The 23376-nt window shown below is 34.5% G+C and overlaps 1 protein-coding gene across 4 annotated transcripts in view; it reads left to right on the top strand.

Moving 5' to 3' along the window:
- The window catches only part of WRN (WRN RecQ like helicase), a 124092-nt gene that overhangs the window by 99333 nt on the left and 1383 nt on the right, over positions 1-23376 (top strand). Inside the window, exons 26-34 of one of the 4 annotated variants that reach the window (XM_036838769.1) lie at positions 1048-1117; positions 1947-2023; positions 7834-7909; positions 8138-8250; positions 9922-10036; positions 10979-11110; positions 13511-13673; positions 17429-17643; positions 20942-21073. In XM_036838769.1, the coding sequence (XP_036694664.1) occupies positions 1048-1117; positions 1947-2023; positions 7834-7909; positions 8138-8250; positions 9922-10036; positions 10979-11110; positions 13511-13673; positions 17429-17643; positions 20942-21073 (1093 nt within the window). Of the gene's footprint in view, positions 1-1047; positions 1118-1946; positions 2024-7833; positions 7910-8137; positions 8251-9921; positions 10037-10978; positions 11111-13510; positions 13674-17428; positions 17644-20941; positions 21074-23376 lie in introns of those variants that run through there. The other 3 variants (XM_036838770.1, XM_036838771.1, XM_036838772.1) reach the window with 3 other exon arrangements.

The raw sequence follows: 23376 nt of genomic DNA on the forward strand, positions 1-23376 counted from the left end.
AACTATACTGGAAAAGAATCAGGAAAAAAAAGAATATAGATATATACATACATGTATGTATAACCAAGTAACTTTGCTGTACACCTGAAACTAACACAATATTGTAAATCGACTATGCTTCAATTAAAATAAATAAATAAATAAAATAAAGAAGCAGCATTGAGTTCAATGTTGAAGACTCTATATTCCATATTTCCTTCTTATGTATAGAGGACGGGAAAGGAATACACGTGTTGCCTACTTTTTAGTACCGTTACATGTTATCGATCATTTTTCAATTTTTTTTTTAATTGAAATATAATTGACATTTAACATTGTGTAAGTTTGAAGTGTACAAGTATTGGTTTGATACATTTATATATTGCATTGTGATTATGGCAATAGCGTTAGATAACACTTTTATCACATCACTTGAATAGCACTTCTTCTTTTTTTTATTTATTTATTTATTTATTTATTTTATTTATGGCTGTGTTGGGTCTTTGTTTCTGTGCGAGGGCGTTCTCTAGTTGTGGCAAGCGGGGGCCACTCTTCATCGCGGTGCGCGGGCCTCTCACTATCGCGGCCTCTCTTGTTGCGGAGCACAGGCTCCAGACGCGCAGGCTCAGCAATTGTGGTTCACGGGCCCAGCCGCTCTGCGGCATGTGGGATCTTCCCAGACCAGGGCTCGAACCCGTGTCCCCTGCATTGGCAGGCAGACTCTCAACCACTGCGCCACCAGGGAAGCCTGCACTTCTTTTTTGTGTAGAGAACAATTGAGATCTAGTCTCTGAGCAACTTTGAAGTTTATAATACAGTATTATTGACTATAACCATTATGTTGTGCTTTAGATTATCAGTTTTACTTTTAAACTTAAAAAACTTTAAAGAGTTTTAAACCTAGACTTTGAAGAGCTTAAGCTCTTTGGAGGGGAAAAATCAATTTAAAAAAGCATCAGTTCTAAAAGAGTAATATAACCTTATCTGCCTTTCTAAGAGTGGAGGTGTGATGATTCATGTATTAGATAATTACATTTTAACATTTGAGATAATTTTATTATTTTTCAGGTCTAAAGCTGTATCTTCCGGCACTGAGCAACATTCCTCTAATCAAGTACCAATTAAATTAACTTCAGAGGTTTGTTTTTATTAAAGAGATGGTTCTTATTATTTCATTCTTTATTGATGCAACTCCTGTTTAAAATTTTTCTGTTTTATTTCCACTCAAAGAGGAAAATGCCATATATAACAAGACATAAAATGTGGAAAGAGAAATGATATGAACAGAATAAAATACGCAATATATGATTTCTGGCGTTAATAGAACAGTTAGAAGTATCTGAGAAAGTAATGTTTTTTTTTTTTTCTTTTAAGCCTATTTTATAACTCATTTGGCTTGGATATTATAACACTTTTTATAATATCTTTTTTTGGATATTAGAATACTTTTAGCTGATGGAAAAATAAGCCTGATTCCTAAATGTTATCATTACAGTTACATAGGCACATACACATACACAAAGCTTTTCCTGCTTTGTTTTGGATCTTAGGTAACTATCACAGATTAAATACTTATCCACAGGCCAACTTCCACTAATGAGGATACTAGGGTGATGGGGTGATGGACAAATGTGCTGAATTAAATTTTCTGGTGAACTTTTTCTGCTTTATTAAAGTATACACAATGTAATTGAATCATTTTTGTGACTTTGGCTCTTGCTATATCTCTAAGAATTCTTTTGATCATGTATTCTCTATAGATTTGGGAGGAATGGGATATTACATTGCATTTCTAACTGCCCTAGAAGTTGATAATTCATGAACTTATTTTCAGATGATTTATTTGATGAGTAGGTTAGTAAAAGGAAAAATTATTGTAATATTTTGTATCTTATTTTCTTCATTTTTAAAAGTTTTTTGAAACTTCTCTCTTTTTTTTTTTGAATGGACCTTTATATGTTTAAAAGCAGTCCAGCTTGTATAAGATGTATTCTTACAAAGCATGTGATAAAATTTCTTCTGGGAGTAACATTCCTCAAAAAAGGTACAGAATTCACATCTTTATTTTCTATACTCACTTTATTTGCACTTTTTCTCATTCTTTCCTAGAGAGAAAGGTCTGTCAGATGTTGGGCTATTTCACTGGCAGAAGGAAGTTAAAACATAAGCCTCTGGTATTATAATTATTAAAGCAGACTTATAAAATGATAGTTTTAATGTTAATTTAATAGCTAACACTTCTGGGCATTATTATTTGCCAGACTCTGTGCTAAATGCTAAGCATTTTAAAAGTAATATCTCATTTAATTCATATAGTAACCTATGAGTTAGCTACTATTATTTATCCCCATTTTACAGTTGAAGAGACTAAAGGTTAAGAAGTTAACTAACTTGTTAGGAGCATCCATCTAATAACAGAGCTGACTTTCAGATCTATATTTGTCAACCTCTAGCATCTAAACACTATTATTATATTATATTTGTATGAAATATATATTTATTTTTTCAAAAAAAAACGATCTTATGGCAACATAAAATGGTAGATATTGGGGTTGGTAGAGAATAAAGGTAATGCACCTATTGTGCTTTCAAGCTTAATGACTTTCTGACTTAATAAAAGTGTAGAGAATGTACAGAATTACAGAAGGTCTGAAAATGGAGAATTTAAAAAACTTGTTAGGACATATGCACAGATTAAGTGGACTACACTTACATACATAGCAGGTGAAAGAAAATGGTTTGTTCTTTAATGGTTTGCTCACTTAGATAGGTGATACTACTTTGGATCTGATAGAGACATTTACCATAATACCAGTCTTCCACCCCAAATAATTTCTTTTTGTTTGGATATATATACTGTGTTTCATGTAAACAAAAGTGTACAAAACAATATACCTGTTCAATACGCTGAAGCATTTCTTCATTTAAACATTCCCTGTGGCATCTTCTTTGTGCCATGTACTATTCTAGGCACTGGGATTCAGTGGAGGATAACAGAGACATAGTCACTGGCCCTCCCAGAGTTTATATTCTAGTGGGATATACACGTAAGGGAACAGAAAATTACAATCCAGGGTTGTAACACTTTGGAAACACTTTGGAAGTGACACTTGAGGCTTAAGTAGCAGTTGGGTGAAGTGAAGGGATGTTTTCTAAGCAGAGGAATGGTCCACGTACTAAAACCTGAAAGCAAGAAGAGGGTATGACATGATTGAGGGATTCAGCAGTTTGCTAGCAATTCCCTGATAGAGGGAAGCAAGGGAGTGGGAAAATTTAAGACTTGAGAGTTGAACAGTGTCTCCAATATCCAGTTCCTTTCAAGCACTCGATTTGATCATAAAAGCAGTTGGGCGCTAAGGAAAGGTTTTAGGCAGAACAGGTGACGTGATCAAATTTATGATTGAGAACAGGGGTTGACAAACATGAAGGATCAGATAGGAAATAATTTAGGCTTTGAGGGCCATGTGGTCTCTGTCTCAACTGCACAGCTTTGCCGTTGTGGCCTCAAACCAGCCATGGATGATATGTAAATGAATGAGTGTGGCTGTCTTCCAATAAAACTTTATTTAGGGACACTGAAATTTGATTTTCATATAATTTTCACATGTCACAAAATGTTTTCCTCTTGATTTTTTTAACTATTAAAAAATGTAGAAGAGGCCATTCTTAACTACAAGCCTTACCAGAACAGACAGATTTGGCCTGTGCACCCCTAGCATGCCGACCCGTGGTAGATAGCTCTGGCTGTGGAGGGAATGGACTGCAGGAGGATCATAGTTGTAGAGACACAAATAGGGAGGCTATTGCTGTGTTGTTTGCAAGAGGCTATGGTAGATTAGTCAAGGGAAGTGGCAGTGGGTGGTGAGAGAAAGAGATTTGTAAGATATTTAGGAGATGGAATTGTTAGGACTCAGTGATTGAAAAGATAGGCAGGTTAAGGAAGATGGAAGACTTGACTGTGATGCTTGGGTTTTTGTCTTTGATGGTGGGTGAGTGCTGCCATTTCCTTCACTGGGCTATGTAAGAGGAAGACAGGTTTGAAGGGCTGAATGTTTAGGGGATGAGGTTAAATTAGGAGTTTAGTGATAGACATACTAAGTTTGAGATACCTGTAGAGTGGTCCAGAAGTTAATTTTAATATACGGGCTTAGTGTAAAGAAGTGAAAAAGATGCTTACATATCAATAACTATTATTTTAAATTTCATTTGAATTTTCATTAAAATAATACATGTGAATGTTTTTAAAAGTCAGTTGAGACTTAAAGGCATATAACAAAGCACACCAGTTCACACCCTTCTCAAACCCATTTTGTTCTGTTCTATAGAAGCACTCACCCTCAGATCTTCTGACCAGTTTCTATGGTATTGGCCTCCATACTTCTTTTTTTAAAAACACCTTTTTGGGACTTCCCTGGCAGTCCAGTGGTTAAGACTCTGCACTTCCAATGCAGCAGGCGTGGGTTCGATCCCTGGTCGGGGGGGAACTAAGATCCCACCTGCTGCGTGGTGTGGCCAAAAAGACAAACACCTTTTCAGCATATATTTTATTAATATTTATTGTACATTGCTCTTTGAAAGGCTGAAAAAAAGTGGGGAAAAGGCTAAGAAAGAGGGCTATTGTTGACAGTACCTCATCTTTCCTTTTTTTTTAAATTGAAGTATAGTTGATTTACGATATAGTTTCAGGTGTACAGCATAGTGATTCGGTATTCTTACAGATTATACTCCGTTAAAAGTTATTACAAGATAATGGCTGCAATTCCTTGTGCTATAAAGTACACCCTTGTTGCTTATATATTTTATATATAGTAGTTTGTATCTTGCAATCCCATACCCCTAATTAGCGCCCCCCCTTCCCTCTTCCCTTTGGTGGAAAACCTGTGAGTTTTGCATATACATTCATTTGTATTATTTTTTAGATTCCACATACAAGTGATATCATACAGTATTTGCCTTTCTCTTCCTGACTTATTTCACTACGCATAATATTCTCGAGGTCCATCCATGTTGTTGTAAATAGCAGAATTTCATTCTTTTTTATGGCTGAGTAATATTCCATTGTATGTATCTACTCCATATCTTTTTTATCCATTTGTCTGTTGATGGGCATTTGGGTTGCTTCCATATCTTGACTATTGTAAATAGTGAACATTGAGGTGCATGTATCTTTTTGAATTAGTGTTTTTGTTTTTTCTGGCTATGTACCTAGGAGTGGAATTGCTGGATCGTATGGTAGCTCTATTTTTAGTTTTCTGAGGAATCTCCATACTGTTGTCCACGGTGGTTGCATAAATTTACATTCCCACCAACAGTGCACAAGGGTTCCCTTTTCTCCACACCCTCTCCAGCATTTGTTATTTGTAGACTCTTTGATGATAGCCATTCTGACAGGTATGAGGTTGCCTCCGTATTTCTAAGTGACATGCTTAGATTACTATTTTTTTGACTTACCAGTTTTAGAAATTTTCTGTTGACATCCTATAATGGTAAATTAGGGCTTGTCTCCCATATCCCCTTCCTTCATTTATTCTCCATCAATGCCCCACCCTTCCTTAGAACAAAATTATATTTCAGTTTTTGGTCAAATTAATAATTTGTTTTTACATTATTGTATCTACTCAAATATTATATAACACTAAGGCAATCTGTGTTATTATGGCCACCACTCTTAATTTTCCTTGATGTTAATAATTCTCTTTTTTATTTACTTGTTTAGTGTTCCTATTACTAATTTTTTTTTTTATAGTAGGTCCTTGTTGGTTATCTTTTTAAAATATAGCAGTGTGTACATGTCAGTCCTAAATTCTGAATCTATCCCTCTCCCCAGCCCTTCCCCCCTGGTAACCATAAATTCATTCTCTAAGTCTGTGAGTCTGTTTCTGTTTTGTAAACAAGTTCATTTGTATCACTTTTTTTTTTTTTTTTAGATTCCACTTGTAAGCGATATCATAATGATATTGGTCTTTCTCTGTCTGACTTACTTCACTTAGTGTGGAAATCTCCAGGTCCATCCATGTTGCTGCAAATGGCATTATTTCATTGTTTTTAATGGCTGAGTAAGCTATTATTAATTTTTATTTTCTCCTATTTTCAATCTGTTTTTATTTGTTTACTCTCTTGGAGAGTTCCTTGACTTTATATCCCCTCCCATCTAGTGAGATTTTAATTTTAGATATCAAATTTTTAATTTCTAAGAACTGTTTGTTTTTGTTCTCTTTCTTTAATCATGTATAGCAATCTTGATTCACGGTTACAAGATTTCCACTTATCTCTTCAATGATATTCATTATATATTTTGGGTTTTTTTAAAAGATTTTCATGATTTTTCTATCATAATTTATTCCAGACTTACTGAGATTCCTTTTTTTTAAAATAAATTTATTTATTTTTGTTTATTTATTTTTGGCTGCATTGGGTCTTCGTTGCTGCGCACGGGCTTTCTCTAGTTGCGGTGAGCGGGAGCTACTCTTCATTGCGGTGCATGGGCTTCTCATTGCGGTGGCTTCTCTTGTTGCAGAGCACGGGCTCTAGGCGAGTGGGCTTCAGTAGTTGTGGCACGTGGGCTCAGTAGTTGTGGCTCACGGGCTCTAGAGCACAGGCTCAGTAGTTGTGGCGCAGGGGCTTAGTTGCTCTGCGGCACGTGGGATCTTCCCGGACCAGGGCTTGAACCCATGTTCCCTGCATTGGCAGGCAAATTCTTAACCACTGCACCAGCAGGGAAGTCCCTTATTATATGTTTTGTACTTTTCTTCTGTGCACTTGTAATAGCATTCATAGGCAAAACATTTTCTAGCAAACATTTTCCACATATTTTTCTGCTTCAGGGATATGTTACACAGAATTTTGCCAGTATATATGATAATAACATTTTTTTTGTGAAATAATTTAACATACCAATTTGCAAATAGTCCATTAGTATAAAGATTTCCATAAATGCTAAGATAAAGGTAAATATCTTATTATTTAAAACAAATTTATAGTTGTCTTGAGTCACCTGATATAACTAGTTCTTTGAACTGGAGTTTTCTTTCCTCATGTTCAAATCTCTTTATTCTAGTTATAAAATCTGATAATTGTAAAAATGAAGTCTTACTTTACACTGTAAATTTTTCATTCTTGAAACAGGGAAATTTATAAACATTTCTTATACATCAAACATGTTCTTCTCTTTCCCCCCCAAAAGCAGAAATTTATTTAAATTTGACACCTTTTACATAGGCTATTCTATACAATTTCATTTTTATAACTTTTCCTCTTTATAATTAATTTATCTGTGAAATTGCCCCTTGTAGAACCTGGTTTTCTATCTAGTTTGCTGCCTTGCCCCTTTCATACCATGTTAATTGCTAATTGGGTGTTTTAAATTCTTCTTTCGAGGAGTCAAAGGCAAAATTACTCCTTTTGGCTTATATTTTTAGTTTGATTTTGAAGAAAAATGTGAATAATTTGAATAATTCCATGCTAATGTTCCTCAACAGCCAAAAAATAGTGCTATCACAAGAAGAGTTATAGATTGTATCATTCTTGGTTAGAAAAAATTTTACTTTGGTATAGATAAGGAGTATTTTCTTTCAAAGTATTTGATTGATGAGGAGGAGGCAAATGCTGTGCTTAATTGCACCAATTTTGTGATTGACTCAAATCATAGTTTTAACTTTACCTATATAATGAATGTATTTGATACAAAATGTTTAAAATCTAGGCTGTCATTTAAGTAACAGTTGCCTTACTGGTATTGTGACAAATAAATGTTAATATTGATTGGGAAAGGTATTCTCATTTTGGGGGCAAAATAAAAAGTGAACTTGGAGAAAGAAAAGCTTTTTATTATTTCTTTTCTTTTAAATGTTTTAGCATCATGGTGCCATCACCAGGAAAATTCTACAAGTCCTCAGAACCTGTTATTTCAGCTGAAGAGCAGGAGACTCAGGTATGGCTTTTGTAAAAAGGCAGTTAGTTTTTGAGAAGATAGTTATGAGTCTATGCATGCTTAAAATTCTCTTGCCAGTATTTTAAAAATTGTTCTTTAGCTAAGAGTCTAAGATACAGTTCATTTTTCATCCTAAAGGGGAAATGTAATATCTGAAGCTCTAACAATAAAGGGCTGGATTTTTCTAAGTACATTTAAACAAATGTTGTTTCTTTGCTTTTCGTTCAGACTACATTATACGGCAAATTGGTGGAAGCTAGGCAGAAACATGCCAATAAAATGAATGTTCCTCCAGCTATTCTGGCAACAAATAAGATACTGGTGGATATGGCCAAAATGAGGTAAACTATTTGCATATTTCTAACTTATTTTCTTCTAACATAATAGATTTGTAAAATACATCATTTAGCGATAATATGACTATGGCTCCAGCAGTCACATCCAAGAGGTGGCTCCCAAATCTCCCGTGTTGCTGCCAATGATCTGTTTCTTCACTGAGCTTTAGTCCCACATGAAACCAACTGTTTTCAGCAATCAGATCCAGTGTATATAAAATGTAACTCACTACCCACCAACCCTCCTTACATGCATTTCATGCAAATGCCAAAACTCTTCCTTCTGAATTCCTTATTTTTGTTAGTCATACCATCATGTTCCTAGTCATGCCTGTTTAATACCTCTGATATTACATATATCCCCATCTTTCTCTTATTATATAGTTTTTAGACTTTTTCATTTCAGTGTTCCTTCTGTGTCTGTCTATGCTTTTCTTCCTTTTTTTAGTGACACCATGGTAGTTCAGACCATTACCCTTGGACTGTTGCAAAAGCCTCTAGCTAGTTACTCTTTCTTCAGCCTCTCTCTCTCTCTGTTTCATCTGATATATGAATACCAAATTAATCTTTATCCTGTTGTACTTCTGCTTAACTAGTTTCCCACCGTCTTAACTTATTTAGCTCACAATTCAAGGCCTTCCATTTATGAACTTAAACCTTCTTTTCCATCTGAGTCACAGAATTTTAATGCTTAATCTTGCCTAGATTGTTTACCATTTGTTTAAGTCTCCTTTTCAACTTCCATATACTTATTTACAATGTTGCTTCTGACTTGTAGTTTCCTTGATTTCCCAAAACTCCTATTAGGAAATCCTTTAAGATCTGGCTTTATTGTTATTTGCTCCATGAAGCCTTCCATGTTCTTATCAGCAAAGTGATTCCTCTGTGGAATCATAAAGGACTTTTAAATGTAAATTTAAAAGATGATTCTATGGCACTTATTACATAATGCTTTATTTATTTTTTTGTTATTACTGGTATTCATGTATATGTGTCTTCTAGATTTTAAACTCTGTGATGAAGATGTTATATTCCTCATCTTTTTGTGTTTTCCAAAGCACCTAGCCCAACGCCTAATAATCACTAGGTAGTCAATAAATATTTAGAAGAAATTATTTCCAAAGAATTGTTGCTTGGTAATTGTACTCATCTTGTATACTTCCTTTTCAAAAATTGTTTCTGTTGCTAAATTTCATTCAAGAGCTGTTACTTTAGAGAAGAATTTTCTAATAATGTTACATAGTGCATATATCTTATAATAATTATTTCATTAAAATAAATATTCAAAGACCACATTTTAATATTCAGTGAAGATATTTAAAGGAAAAGGAGTAATCATTAAATTGGCAGATTTTTAGAAAGAAGACATCAGACATTCTCTTCATATTGGACACAATAAGAAATATTAAAAGCCTGAAGTAGTTAGTTAGCAAGTTTATTGTTACAGGTAAAAACTTTGTAAATAATGAATGAGATTTTCTTCTGAGTTTCTTAGCCTCTTAGTTGTCCTCTAAGAATCATAAAACACAATTACTTGTTTTATACATTGTTTTTGGTTGCTGGAAAAAAATCCATGTTTATTGAGTGTCAGTACTGAAGCTAAATATCTATCAGCTGTGTTGCTGGAGTGGTAACGTTTCAGTGGTTTCTTGACTTCTTAATTTTTTTAAACGACAGACCTACTACAGTTGAAAATGTGAAAAGGATCGATGGTGTTTCTGAAGGCAAAGCTACGATGTTGGCCCCTGTGTTGGAAGTCATCAAACATTTCTGTCAAATAAATAGTCTTCAGGTAAAAACACTATGGTTTGCAGGACCTCTGAGAGAATAAACTTTTTTTGACGATTACAAAACACCCTTCAAAAGCAGCATTTTTCATTTCTATGCTGGACAGTTAGAAAATGAATCAGATAGTTTCTATAGTAAATCAGTTATAAAAACATGTTAGTTACCTATTTTTTTAAATTGAAGTATAGTTGACTTACAATACTATATTAGTTTCAGATGTACAACATAGTGATTCAGTATTTTTATATATTATACTCTATTTAAAGTTATTATAAAATATTGGCTATATGCCCTGTGCTGTACATTACATCCTTGTAACTTATTTGTTTTATACCCAGTAGTTTGTACCTCTTAACTCCCTTCCCCTATCTTGCCCCTTCCTCCACCTCTCTCCCCACTGATAATCACTAGTTACCTCATTTTTAAGATGATTCTGAAGTAATAGTTGTCAAACCTGCTTATGTCTGTTTATTTTGTTGAGAGGTTTTGTTTTTAAATCTGAATAAGTACTGTATTTTAGACAAAGAAATTATTTTACTTTCAAATGTAGATAGAAATTAAAGCTTCATTCATTCATTTACTATTCACTTCCAGGGGATTAGGGGACTAATTTAGAGGCAGAGTGGTCCACATTATAGTTCATTTTTAGTCCCTCTTATTGGCTTAAAGGGAAGACTAGGAATTTCTAGTTTTACAACCATGTTTGTAATTACAAATATTTTATTCAAAACTTATTCCCTCTAGCCTTATTTTACCTTTTAAAATCAATATGTAAAAAATAAAAAAAACTTTTTGAGCTCCTCATAAAAAGGGAATTTGGGGCTGTTCCTTAGAGGTTTTATTTGTGTTATTTTTTTCCCTAATAGCTAATGATCATGTTGATATTCTGTCAATCATTATATTGATATTATTTTTGATCATTTGTGCTACATTTAAAATTTTGTAGACAGACCTCTTTTCAAGTACAAAACCACAAGAAGAACAGAAGAAAAGTCTGGTGGTGAAAAATAAAGCAAGCTCACTTTCACAGTCTGCAGCCATCACATATTCTTTATTCCAAGAAAAGAAAATGTGTTTGGTAAGTGTTACTTTCAAGTTAGAGGGAATTTTTAAATTTATCTAAACGTGTTTTATCAGCTTTTCAATATCAAGGTTGAGACTTGGGATAAATTTCTTCTAATTCTACAGTATTTTATGTTGTTTCATTTTATAATTAATTTTAGAACAGAATGTCATTTGCTTTTTCTGCTAAGCCCTTTTCTGTTAATTAAGTAAAAACAGCAAGTATAGTTTGACCATGAGTATCTTATAGAGGTTGTATCAGAGGTACTGATAAACACATTTATAGCTTAGGGATATTGGAGCAGCCATATTTTAAGACTCCATTTTTTTTAATGGGATTAATAGTTAAAAAGCTATTACTGTATGTACTGATAAGAGGTAATCTCCAAGATACATTGTTAAGTAAAAAAAGGAAGATGCATAGCACTGTGGAAAACATACATAAATATGTATGTATATATATTTGCATGCTTATATATTCACATATCCTTGGGTATGTATACAAAAGTGCATAGAATATCTCTGAAGGATGTCGAAGAAGCTAGAAATAAGTTAAAAAAAATAACAAACTTGCTTTTCACTCTATCTTCTCTAGTGTAATGTTCTGTTTTTTTTTAACCATGTCTGCTTGATGCTCGTTAAAAAAAATCTGATTACTGTGAAAAATGGCCATACTTAATGTTTCTTCATTGTCTTGGCATAAGTCCTTAAGGCTGTTGAGATTTTTTAAATATACAAAATGAAGAGGATATCTTAGTGGAATAAGGACAGAATGAGGCTTCCAGCTAAGTTTCACTAATTTGCATTCCTGTCCTCTGATGTTAAATTGGTTTAGATTAGGCTGTATGGTCCAGGGCCTGCTTTTCCTGTTCTCTGTGTCTCCATCCACTAGGCTATGGTACACACTCTCTATTCTGGTTAATATCCAATATAAATAAGAATAAACAGTCCATAGCTTATCTTAGTCACTTAATATATGTTCTACGTACATAGCCAAACTCCTTAATTAAAAGTACAAAAGCCATTACACAAAGAACCAAATAATTCCATTGAACTATTTTTGAAACATATTATATGATAAATAGGAATTTTAAGTTCAGTCTCTTATTTAAACAGTAACTTACATGTACATGTTAAACATGCTTGTATGTACACAATTTGACCAAATATGTATGGTATAACTATATAATTACTAAGAAAATATGGAATAGCCTCCAAATTTTTAAAATAAATTGTATTCTCATACTTAGCCAGGATATGAAGTTTCATGTATTATATTACATATTCCTGGATAAAAATGTGAAGAGTGGTATATCTTCGTGTCTTTTGCTATTGTTTGGTTGTATATTATTGTGAAATATTGTGGTGTAATAATCTGTACTTCCCAGGAGTCTGAGGGGGTCTTGCCAGTTAACTGCAAAATTAAACATGCCTAAGGACTAATTAATCAGGAGGAATAATACAATTAGTTTTAGGTAATACGATGCCTGGTATCAAATAACCCTGATATTATGCACACATGGTACACATCTTCTAGTAGAAAAAGTGTAGACATTTAGTGAAAGTAACTTAAAACCTTCCTTTGAAGGATGAAAGTATTGCTTTAAATGCTCTATCTTGTGAAAATATCAGCATTCATACAAATACAGTCCAAATTCAGACTTTCAAGGTGTGCTAAAAAAGAGTTTCATGAAATAATTTAGAGCTGAGTGACTAAACTTTCTGAATGTTTAAAAGAATGTTTTATCTAACAGACATCTTAAATGGATTTGGAGCTACATTTGTTTAAAAGCTACATAAATATGTAACAGTGTCCTTAATTTAGCACAATTCATGTTAAATTCAATGCTAGGCAAATGATGACAGCCACTTGTAAATTGTTATTATTATTTTATGAATAGAGCCAATTTAAAGCACTTTTTAAACTCTTCTTGAGAACCTTTTCTAGAGTACATTTGGAGCCTTATGTTATTGCTAAGCATTTTACGATTTGTCTTCCTGGAAATTCATGTAACTGAAGTACCGTGTGTTATTTCAAGTATATACATTATTGGGTCACAGTTTACTGTATTTTTAAAAGGTTGTGGCAGCTATTAGACTTACGTAGAATGACTACTCTCTGTCACTAATAGGTTTTTAAGGTGAATAATTACAGAGGGATGAGGATTGATTTCTTAGCTAAACCTGGGTGATTTTGCTTTATTCAATATAATAAGTATAAAAAGTAGCACCTGTGGAGTTCTAGCATGTGAGTCATTTTAAAGAATTAGTTAAAATGAGAAATTTAAATGAAGGTTTAGTCCACTGTTTATTCTGAGTGAACATTTACTACCTGAAGGTTTTGGACCTTGTATTTCTATACAGTACAGTGGAAACTTCAAAAAACTCACTGGTTGTTTTGCTGCTATTTCTCTAGAAGAGTGTAGCTGAGAACAGGATTCTGCCTCTCTCAGCGGCTGGCATGCACTTGTCCCAAGCGGTGCAAGCTGGCTACCCACTCGATATGGAGCGAGCAGGTCTGACTCCAGAGATTCAGAAGATTATTGCTGATGTTATCCGAAACCCTCCCATCAACTCAGGTGATAACCATGACCCTCGTCTGCAGCCTTAATGACTTGAGTCATTGAACCCAGATGAAGTAAACAAGCAATCCACTAATATTTTTCACTCTGATCGCATTAACCCTTTATGCTACTATGAAAACTTTACTTTTGTAATGCTTTTTATTGTTTTAAAAAAACAATCTTTTTTCCCATTATCACTCAGAGAAAAGTCTGAGTCTGAGAAATTCTTGCTTTTTTTTTTCAGCTTCAGGTTACAACTTCCACACCCATCCCCCAAACAGTGCTCTTTCATCCTTTTCTAATTTCTACTTCATCACTTGAAAAAAACACGGATTCTTTCCCCATAGCTCACTGACTCTTAGCTTTTTTCTATATCTTTCTGATTCCCTGTCACTGGTTTCACCTAAGTAGCCTTTCTCATCAATACAGTCAATAGTGTCAGGCACTGTGGCGTTGAACGGATGGACTGAGTTCTCTTGGGCCCCTTGTAGAAGGGTTTCCTCCTGTCACTTTGCTACAGAACCTCAACTGTGCTCATGGAGATCAAGCCCCTTTGTTTACCTTGCAGAAAATTTTAAAATATGCCTATTTTAAAATTATGATCCCTTTTTTACAGAAGTAAAGATGAGGTGGATTTGAAGGATTTTCACACCCTAAATGTACAGATGTAAACTAGGTGTGTTGTAATTCAATAAATCTGATAAATTTTTCTGGACTGTTAGGACAGAGCAGTGGACATACAAAAAGCCTTATCTCCAAAGCTGCAGTGCAAATAGTTAAACTTTTTATTACCTCAAATTCTTTCCCACTCAGGAACAAGTATACAGTTCTCCCCCCAAATTTAGAAATAAGGGAAAACAGATCACAATTAATACTATACTTAACTGATCAGAACAAAGGTATTTAAGTCACCTTCAAAGGCAGCATTAGTTCTAGGCTTGAGCAAGACTTGACTGAAGGATGCCTCCATCTCTCCTTCCCTTGCTCAACCTTGGAGGCAAGGAGAGAGACAGAGGCAAGTTTGGGCAGTGGTCCTCTAAGTTAGTTCCAGGAAACCGAAGTTTCTTTTTTTACTATACCATGTTAAAGTTGTACTGCCAACTATTTAAAGGAAAGAAATATGCAATTTCTAATCCTGGTCAATGAGACTTCCAAGTGTTTTCAGGGCCTGTTGATAGTTTATGTCAAGATCTTATTTGAGGGAGATACCTTAACAACTAATTCTGCTTCTGTATCACAGCTTTCTGGTTATGATTTGATTTCCCATGTAGGTCTGTCTATAGGGAAAATATGCTCTAGTCTTGCTAATCTGGGTACTTATCTATATGATAGTTGTGAATTCATAATTGGAAATTAATGAATTGGCATTTTGTGAGCTTGGTTAATGTGGCTCTATTAAGGTTAAAGTAGGTTTGTAAATCTGAAAACGTGAGGGCCAAATCCTGTACTGGGATAAAATATCCAAGGTCACTTAGCTGTGAGTCATCTTGTGAGGAAGCTAGCCAGCTCTCCTGGTCACTCTCCAGTCTTTCTAACTTCAGCAGCCATTTTACTAGAAATTAAGGAAGAGGAAGGACCACAGTAATTAATTGCAGGGTTAGAATTGGGATTGTATAAAACCTCTCTTTCTCCAATGCAGAATGAAATAGTATTTTAGAGGAAGTCAGAGACTCAGATGCCTTCTTGATTTTAATACCCTAGAATTATTTTTTCCTTTATGTATGTATTATCTCTCAGGATTTAGAGAAAGATATATCTTTTTTTAAAATTTATTTATTTATTTTATTTTTGGCTGTGTTGGGTCTTCGTTTCTGTGCGAGGGCTTTCTCTAGCTGTGGCAAGCGGGGGCCACTCTTCATCGCGGTGCGCGGGCCTCTCACTATCACAGCCTCTCTCTTTTTTTTTTCTTTTTTTTAAACTTTGGGTTTATTTATTTATTTACTTATTTATTTATGGCTGTGTTGGGTCTTCGTTTCTGTGCGAGGGCTTTCTCCAGTTGCGGCAAGCGGGGGCCACTCTTCATCGCGGTGCGCGGGCCTCTCACTATCGCGGCCTCTCTTGTTGCGGAGCACAGGCTCCAGACGCGCAGGCTCAGTAATTGTGGCTCACGGGCCTAGTTGCTCCACGGCATGTGGGATCTTCCCAGACCAGGGCTCGAACCCGTGTCCCCTGCATTGGCAGGCAGATTCTCAACCACTGCGCCAGCAGGGAAGCCCCAGAGAAAGATATATCTTTGACGAGCTGTTTGGTAGTATGCAGTATTCTCTGAAAGAGTTTGTGCACTTTTTTTCCCTTTTTCCTGTTGTCTTTACTATTATACACTGAGTATAGCAAATAAATTTTCATTCAGTTAAATATTAAATTGAAATTCCAAAGAACAATGGAATTTAAATTATACTTCTTAAACACTTGATCTTTCTGTCAATACACTGTATATAGGTTGTACAAATAATACGAAAAAATATATTATTGTAATTTTCTTCCAAAGCCAAAATTGAGAAAGATAAGTATCATGAGCTCTAAACTTTATTTCTTTTGATTGTATGGTTATAGTCTGTAATATATCATTTATTGATGTGAAATTTTATTTTTGAATTCTTATTTTTCCTTGATAAAATACTATTTGTTCTCTTACTGGAGGAAACATTGTTGAGTTATAAATTATAATAAGAAATGAAGATATCCATGCCACACTAATGATTCAGATATGGTATTTCATCTTTTACTTAACTGTAGCCATATCACATAATTTGGTGTTTTAATGAACAAGTTTGTTGGCATTTAAATTTTGCACAATCTTGAACTGAGAATTTTCTATAGTTTATTATGGCATAATCTTAATCTTAAAAATAGAGTATTTGTGAATTGAGAAATTATATCTATTATTTTCGTGCTATCTTATTTGCTAAGTAGGTTTTGTCCTTGTAACAATATTTTAAGGAATTCTGTACCTTTTTATTCTTTTAGTTTTTTCCATGTTTACATGACTTTAAGCTTCCTTTATGGAGTTGAGATTCTAACTATGCTTAATAATAAATGAGGCAGAGTATTTAATGAGGTACCTGGCAAGTATTTTTAATAATTTTGTTCTTTCATTCTTTATGTGCATGTAACTAGAAAATTAAGGGTGGCTTCCAAGGGACCTGCCACAAAAGTAGGGGTAATATGATCTCTTTTAAGCACTGAAGGAGTGCAGGCGGTACTCATTATTTCACTCTCCAATAGATATTTTCAGGACTTACTTGTGTGGGAAGTTAGGGCAAATAAGATCTGAAAATAAAATCTATCTTTCCCAGAAAACTTATTTAAATAATAGGCATTTTAAATAGTTGATGTGTTTTGTTATGCTTCGATAGCCATTGAAAGAATCCTTTTTATTAGCATCTTATTTACAAGTATGATTAGCTTCTATTTTAAGGATAAATTATTTTCAAAAAATTAACTTATAATTGATATTTGGAATTTCTTTGGATGGTGGTTTTGATTCTCAGGGCAGCCCTCAAAAGACGGTTTGAAACAAAAGTTAAGCAGAGTTGATAGCCTGACCTGACTATGGGTCTTGGAGGCAGGGGTGCAGGTGGTGCAGGAGTGAGGGGACATGTTTTACTCTATTTCTGTTCTGTAAGGGGATAGGCATTTGAAAGAGGGACATTTTCTTTGGCCACCTTCCTCCTTCCTTTCTACAAAACATGTCACTATTTCCAGCTCATAGGTTTTCTGCAGTGTTCTGTGTAATTTATTTTTAAATCTTTGTTTTTCATCCTTTACAGATATAAATAAAATTAAACTAATTAGAATGTATGTTCCTGAAAACATTGACACGTACCTTATCTACATGGCAATTGAGATCCTGGAAAAAGATTGCGACAACAGGATGCTATGCCAATCTTCATGTGATTCCAACAAAAAGAGATGTTTCCCTAACTCTGAAGAGAGCTGTTCAAATTCTAAGAGAAGCAAGGAAGAAGTGGGCACTAATACCAAGGTGTTAATTATATGTAGAATTTTCATGTAGTGTCAGATTGTTCAATTTGCATATCTTAATACCAGAATGCTGTATTTTTTGAACTGTTATAAATTCTGATAGAAGGTTACTTTTTAGATAATCTTGGTGCTGTACTTCCGTTGCTTTTCATAAATCCGATCTGAGAAAAGAGATTTTTAAACACCGGGAAAAGAGGAATATAGTCCATCTATTTAGCTTATTGTATGGGAATGTCAGCTTAAATTTTACCTCTACCGTATATTGACTGTATAGTCTGGAAATTCTCTTTCTTTCCTGGATATATTTAATATTGGCTGTAAGCATATGGTAGTTTATGTGGTTAATGAAAATAAAACCAAATTCTATGATATATACCTCCCCAGATATTGGAATTTGTCTATCATTCTGTTACTCCTCAGTCTCTGTTCCTGTTATATTGAATCTCTCAGGTACAAGGATAATTGTTGCTCATGGTCCTGGCCATATCCCAGTGCACTTTTGCATGATCAGAGAAAGACCATGAGTTTAGTATTATCTTTACATGGTATATTTTATTAAAATCAAATGCTTTGAATATTATTGCTCTGTGTGTTATATGAGATAAATAAATAGTAATCAGAGAATAATTATTCTTTGACATTGTGACTCTACTAAATGATTGCAAAGACTTGAAAATTTGACCTTTAATATCTTCCAGGTCTAAAGTTCCATGATAAAAGTTTGTGAAAATTATAATTAACTCAAAAATTACTTTAGTTCCTAGATGATAAATTCAGCATGGTGGTAGGTGGTTGCTACTAGTTATATTAGAGAATTAGGAACTTTATTTCAGTTCTAAGTAATCTTTATAGGATTTCCAACAGTTAAACTCCTTTTCTCAATAGCTTAAAAAGTAAGAGGAACTGATCTTTTAAAATTCTGTCCTTCAGTTAGATTTGTATATAGTCATGTACTAGATAACCTAATGAAATTTGATTAACTGGAATTCTTTACATTATTTTGGCAATTAGCTATAAGAAGGGCATTACTAACACACCACTGTAAAGCAATTATACTCCAATAAAGATGTTAAATTAAAAAAAAGGGCATTAAAGGAGATATACGTTGGGCAGGTGGTAGTGAAATTTGGCTGCTATTCCCAGCCTTTTATTTCTGAAATCTATACCAGGTGCCTAAGACCTTATTTTTTCCCAACTGTATCTGTCAATAGGAAAAGGTATAACTTGTTATTTTTCCTGAATATTGAAGCACATTTATAGTGAAATACTGTTTTAACCACACATTAATATTATTGCTTTCCTCCTATTGAAATAACATCATATTCTGAAAAAAGAGTGGGGGTGTTTTGGGGGGGTGGGTATTTAAGTGGGTGGAAATTAAGCCTACCGGATTCAGCCTTTTCTTTTTCCCCATTTAGGGGAACAAGAATATTGGGGCTAGGAAGTAGATTAAGGGGTGAGTGAGCCAGCCAAAGTGTTTTTCTTTTGTCTGCCTTCCAGTGTAGAAAGCTACTCTGAACACTGTAGAGTCTGTTGGAGGCCTGGTTTCGGGATCCTTCATATGTTAACATTCATCTTCTCTACTGACCTGGGTTGTATCCCTTAGTCTATTTCATCTTATGATTATGAGGTTTCTAATAAAAAATAATGTCACAACAGATTCTTCTTATTAGTTGATCCATTGTTAGGTTTACATCTGTTGTGACTGCAGTTAAGATAGAAGCTCAATCATGCCTACGTTTACTGGAGGAAGATTATGTCTTGATAATGGTAGTTCTGATTCGATATACGAAGGTACACAGTGGATTCTTTAAATATGTAGTTTTTTTTTTAATTTCTGGAAAGTTTTCTTAAATTGTAGATTTTAAATTTTTGTTTATTTCAGGAAGTTTTTAAAAATTTTACTTTTTAGTATTTTTGTCCCATTGCTTTGTAGTTCTCCTTAACGGACTTCTGCTCTCTATATGTTGGACCTTCTTTACTGAGCTACAATATCTGTCACTTCTCATGAATTCTTTTTGGCTTTTCATTTCTCTTTAAATTAAACTTTCCTTCTTTTTCACCTTCTATTTCTGTTTGGACACAATCTGTTGTATTTATTGCTATGTTCCTTATAGTTTAATATTCACTTCTATAATTTTTTCTTTTATTTCTAATTCTTTCCAGAGCTTTTCCCCTCACTTTTGAATTTTTCTGATTTTAATTTATGATGTTTGTTTTGAATTATTTTCTTAACGTTTTTCAGCTCATTTTAGGAGGTTACAGTTTTCTATATCTTAGCAAGTCGGTGTCAGATTTGACCTTCATAACTTCCTGTTGCTCCTTTTTGTGTGAAATTAGTTTCCCTGCACTTTCAAAAGACGGCATGCTTCAGGATAGTTTTTCCAAGTTCCCAGAGCTTTCCTGTTGTTTTTGTGTAGCATTCAAAATAGGGAAACTTGGTTTATGACATACCCCATTCTGCCGCTTTTACCTGGGCTTTCTCTTCCCTTTGCCTCTATTATACCCGTCCTGCTTGATTTTGATATAACCCCAGCAGTTCTCAGTGTCGGGCCTTCACCTAGAAGTTCATAGGTGCCAGCTGCTCTAGTCACTTAAGACACTGCTGTGGACCCCTTTCCATCGCCTGCTGTTGGGTTGGGCAAAGGCCCTCCCACTTTTCAGATGCTGTTCTCAAATAAACCTTTCCAGTGTATACCTGTGGGCTGTTTGGTTCTCCTGTTCTCAGGCACCTCACTGCCTGCCTCTGCTTTCTCCCACACAGATGCTGTACCGTGCAGGTCTTAGGGCTGTTGGTGGGTTTTCCTCACATGCTTGTAGTTTCGGTTTCCTGAGGATACCTTTAATACACTTAGTTTCTTTGTAAATGTAGATGGTGAATTTTTGGTTTTGCTCCCTAATTCTATCTGTTTTAATGCTGGGATTCAGAGAGATTAGAACACTATGCTGCTGCTGCCACCATCTTCCCAGAGCCCTCTCCTCATATGTCACTTTTTTCCATCTTATTTTTCTTGACTGCCTGAGAGAGAGGGTGGGGGGGGGAGAGAGAGAGAGAAAGGTCTCATGCCCTGCCACTGAGTTTCATTATAAATTAAAACATACAACATTTTTATACACTATTTTAAGATACTCAGGAAAAATGCTGGGGGGGTAATATTATTATAATCATTATTGTTAAAATTCAGTACCTCAGAATAATATGAATTTTCTTAAGCTTTGCTTTTTTAAGCATAGTGTGTTTTTTTCCTAAGGAAATAGTGCATGTAGTAACTATTTTGTATTCCACAAAAATTTTAAAGGTTGATGGAAAACGTTCTTGTGATTTTTCACTGAAAGATGAGAGTCACAGAAATTCACTAAAACTAACTTCCTGGAATCAGCCATTCAGCGATCCCAAAATAGAAGATTTCTTTGTAGATTCTCATTCACAGGTAAAATTGATTTAATGAAATAGTTTTCATGACAAATATATTATGCTTGATAACTAATATACCTAGATTTATCTTAGTTTTTAGATGAAGTTAAATGCAAATATAATGTATGTATTTGCTTACATATATATGGGTACATATAATCAGCAAATGAGTTAATGTTTTATATTCTCAACTTAATGATAGTGGCTTATTAATAGAACTTGGAGTACCAAAAAGACGTAAATACTTACTTAAATTTTATTATGATTGCTGGGAATTTTAGCCTTCTACTAATGAAGGAAATAGTCACTGAAAAGCGTTGTTTATGTTATTAGACCTCATAATTAAAGTCCTCCAGATACTTATTGTTGAGACTCAAAAGATACACTCAGTGTAAGCAAGCGTTTTACCCCTTTCTCAATGAAATAAGCTCATTTTTATAATGATGGGATAAATGCTGAAGATCATATTCTATCAATATAAAAATGTTATAGGAGAAAAGACTTGAAATGATATTAGCTACCAATTAATACCAAGAATGAATCAGGATGTGTTTTGATATTTTGTAACTCTCCAAATAATCCAGTGATACAGTATTATATACTGTTATTCTCTTTTTCTGTGTGAAGAAATCAAGGCTTTAATAACATTCATAAGGTCATACATGTAGTAAGTGACTCAATTCGAACTCAAACCTAGTTCTGTTTTTTTTTTTAAGTTGCTTAGGCTTATTTTTTTATATTTATTTTTAATTGGAGTATAGTTGCTTCACAATGTTGTGTTAGTTTCTGCTGTACAGTGAAGTCAGTCAGCTATATGTATACATATATCCCCTCCCTCTTGGACCTCCCTCCCACCCCTCCTCCCCCATTCCACCCATCTAGGTCATCACAGAGCCTGTCTGGTTTTTTTTTTTTAAATTATTTTATTTATTTATTTATTTATTTATTTTTGGCTGTGTTGGGTCTTCGTTTCTGTGCGAGGGCTTTCTCTAGTTGTGGCAAGCGGGGGCCACTCTTCATCGCGGTGCGCGGGCCTCTCACTATCGCAGCCTCTCTTGTTGTGGAGCACAGGCTCCAGACGCGCAGGCTCAGTAATTGTGGCTCACGGGCCTAGTTGCTCCGCGGCATGTGGGATCTTCCCAGACCAGGGCTCGAACCCGTGTCCCCTGCATTAGCAGGCAGATTCTCAACCACTGCGCCACCAGGGAAGCCCCAGCCTGTCTGGTTTTAAAGTCCCTGCTTATTCCATAGTATTCGGCTACGGCTACAACAGGACTTCGGGTTTTTTCCTTGGCTCTGTTATTGTTCGGATCTTGTACTCTGTTTTACTTTTTGGCTTTGTTATAATTTTAACTGGTTTCCTTCCTCCAATTGCCCTTAAACTCTAATTGCAAGCAATGATAGTTGTCTGTGGCTGCAAGGGATTTTGATAATAAAATTCTGGGGGGGAAGAGTATTTCTGGGCCAATTTTATCTCAACCCAAATGCCGTTTATCCGTGCCACTTTATATCCCTAATACTTATTATTTCTAAGTCAAACATTATAGTATAATACAGTGTGTATAAATCCAATCTGTTCTCCTGGTCTTCTCTTCCCTGTGAGGAAATAGGTGCCTGGGAGAAAAGTTGCTATCTTGGCTGCTTTTTTCTTTAGCTTTTGCTAAAGTGTGAATAGCCCTAAACGGCACTGGATTTATTTAAGTTGGAGTAGCTAACAGCTTTTACCTTTTAAAAATATAAGGTCACACAGTTTTTTTGTCAAGGATTTTTTACTTTTTTTCCCACCTTTAAATATTTTGAACCCGTTGTTAAACACAGAAAACATAATAAAACATAACAAGCAGTTGACGAACAATTCATAGATGTAGTCTTCATTCTTGAAATGGAATAAATTATACTTGTATACCTTAGGCTAACAGACACATTGTAACTTAGATGAGACCACCTTACCTTAAAGCCCTCAAATAGTTCCAATAAATAAATTAACTCTCCCAGATTCCAAAGTATAGTCATGTCAGAATGATTTCTCCATTATGTTGGTTTGAGGAGCTAGAGTTCAAGCTGAGATTACACAAATTAATACCATTTTGAGCTTATAGAACTTACCTATTAAAATTTTTAATAGGTATTAAATTCCCTATTAAAATTTGTTTAATGTACAGATAATATAGTACACAACCACTGCCTTTGGGTTTAATTTTGTTTTCAGGGACCTTTAACTAGGGTTCTGAAGCTTCATTTGGTGCACAGTTCTCCTAAAATTAGGCAGAATATCGTGCATGTGTACGTTTGTCTTTTTTTCTCATTAGTGGACCTCTA

This window comes from Balaenoptera musculus, chromosome 21, assembly GCF_009873245.2.
Source record: "Balaenoptera musculus isolate JJ_BM4_2016_0621 chromosome 21, mBalMus1.pri.v3, whole genome shotgun sequence".
Lineage (NCBI taxonomy): Eukaryota > Metazoa > Chordata > Mammalia > Artiodactyla > Balaenopteridae > Balaenoptera > Balaenoptera musculus.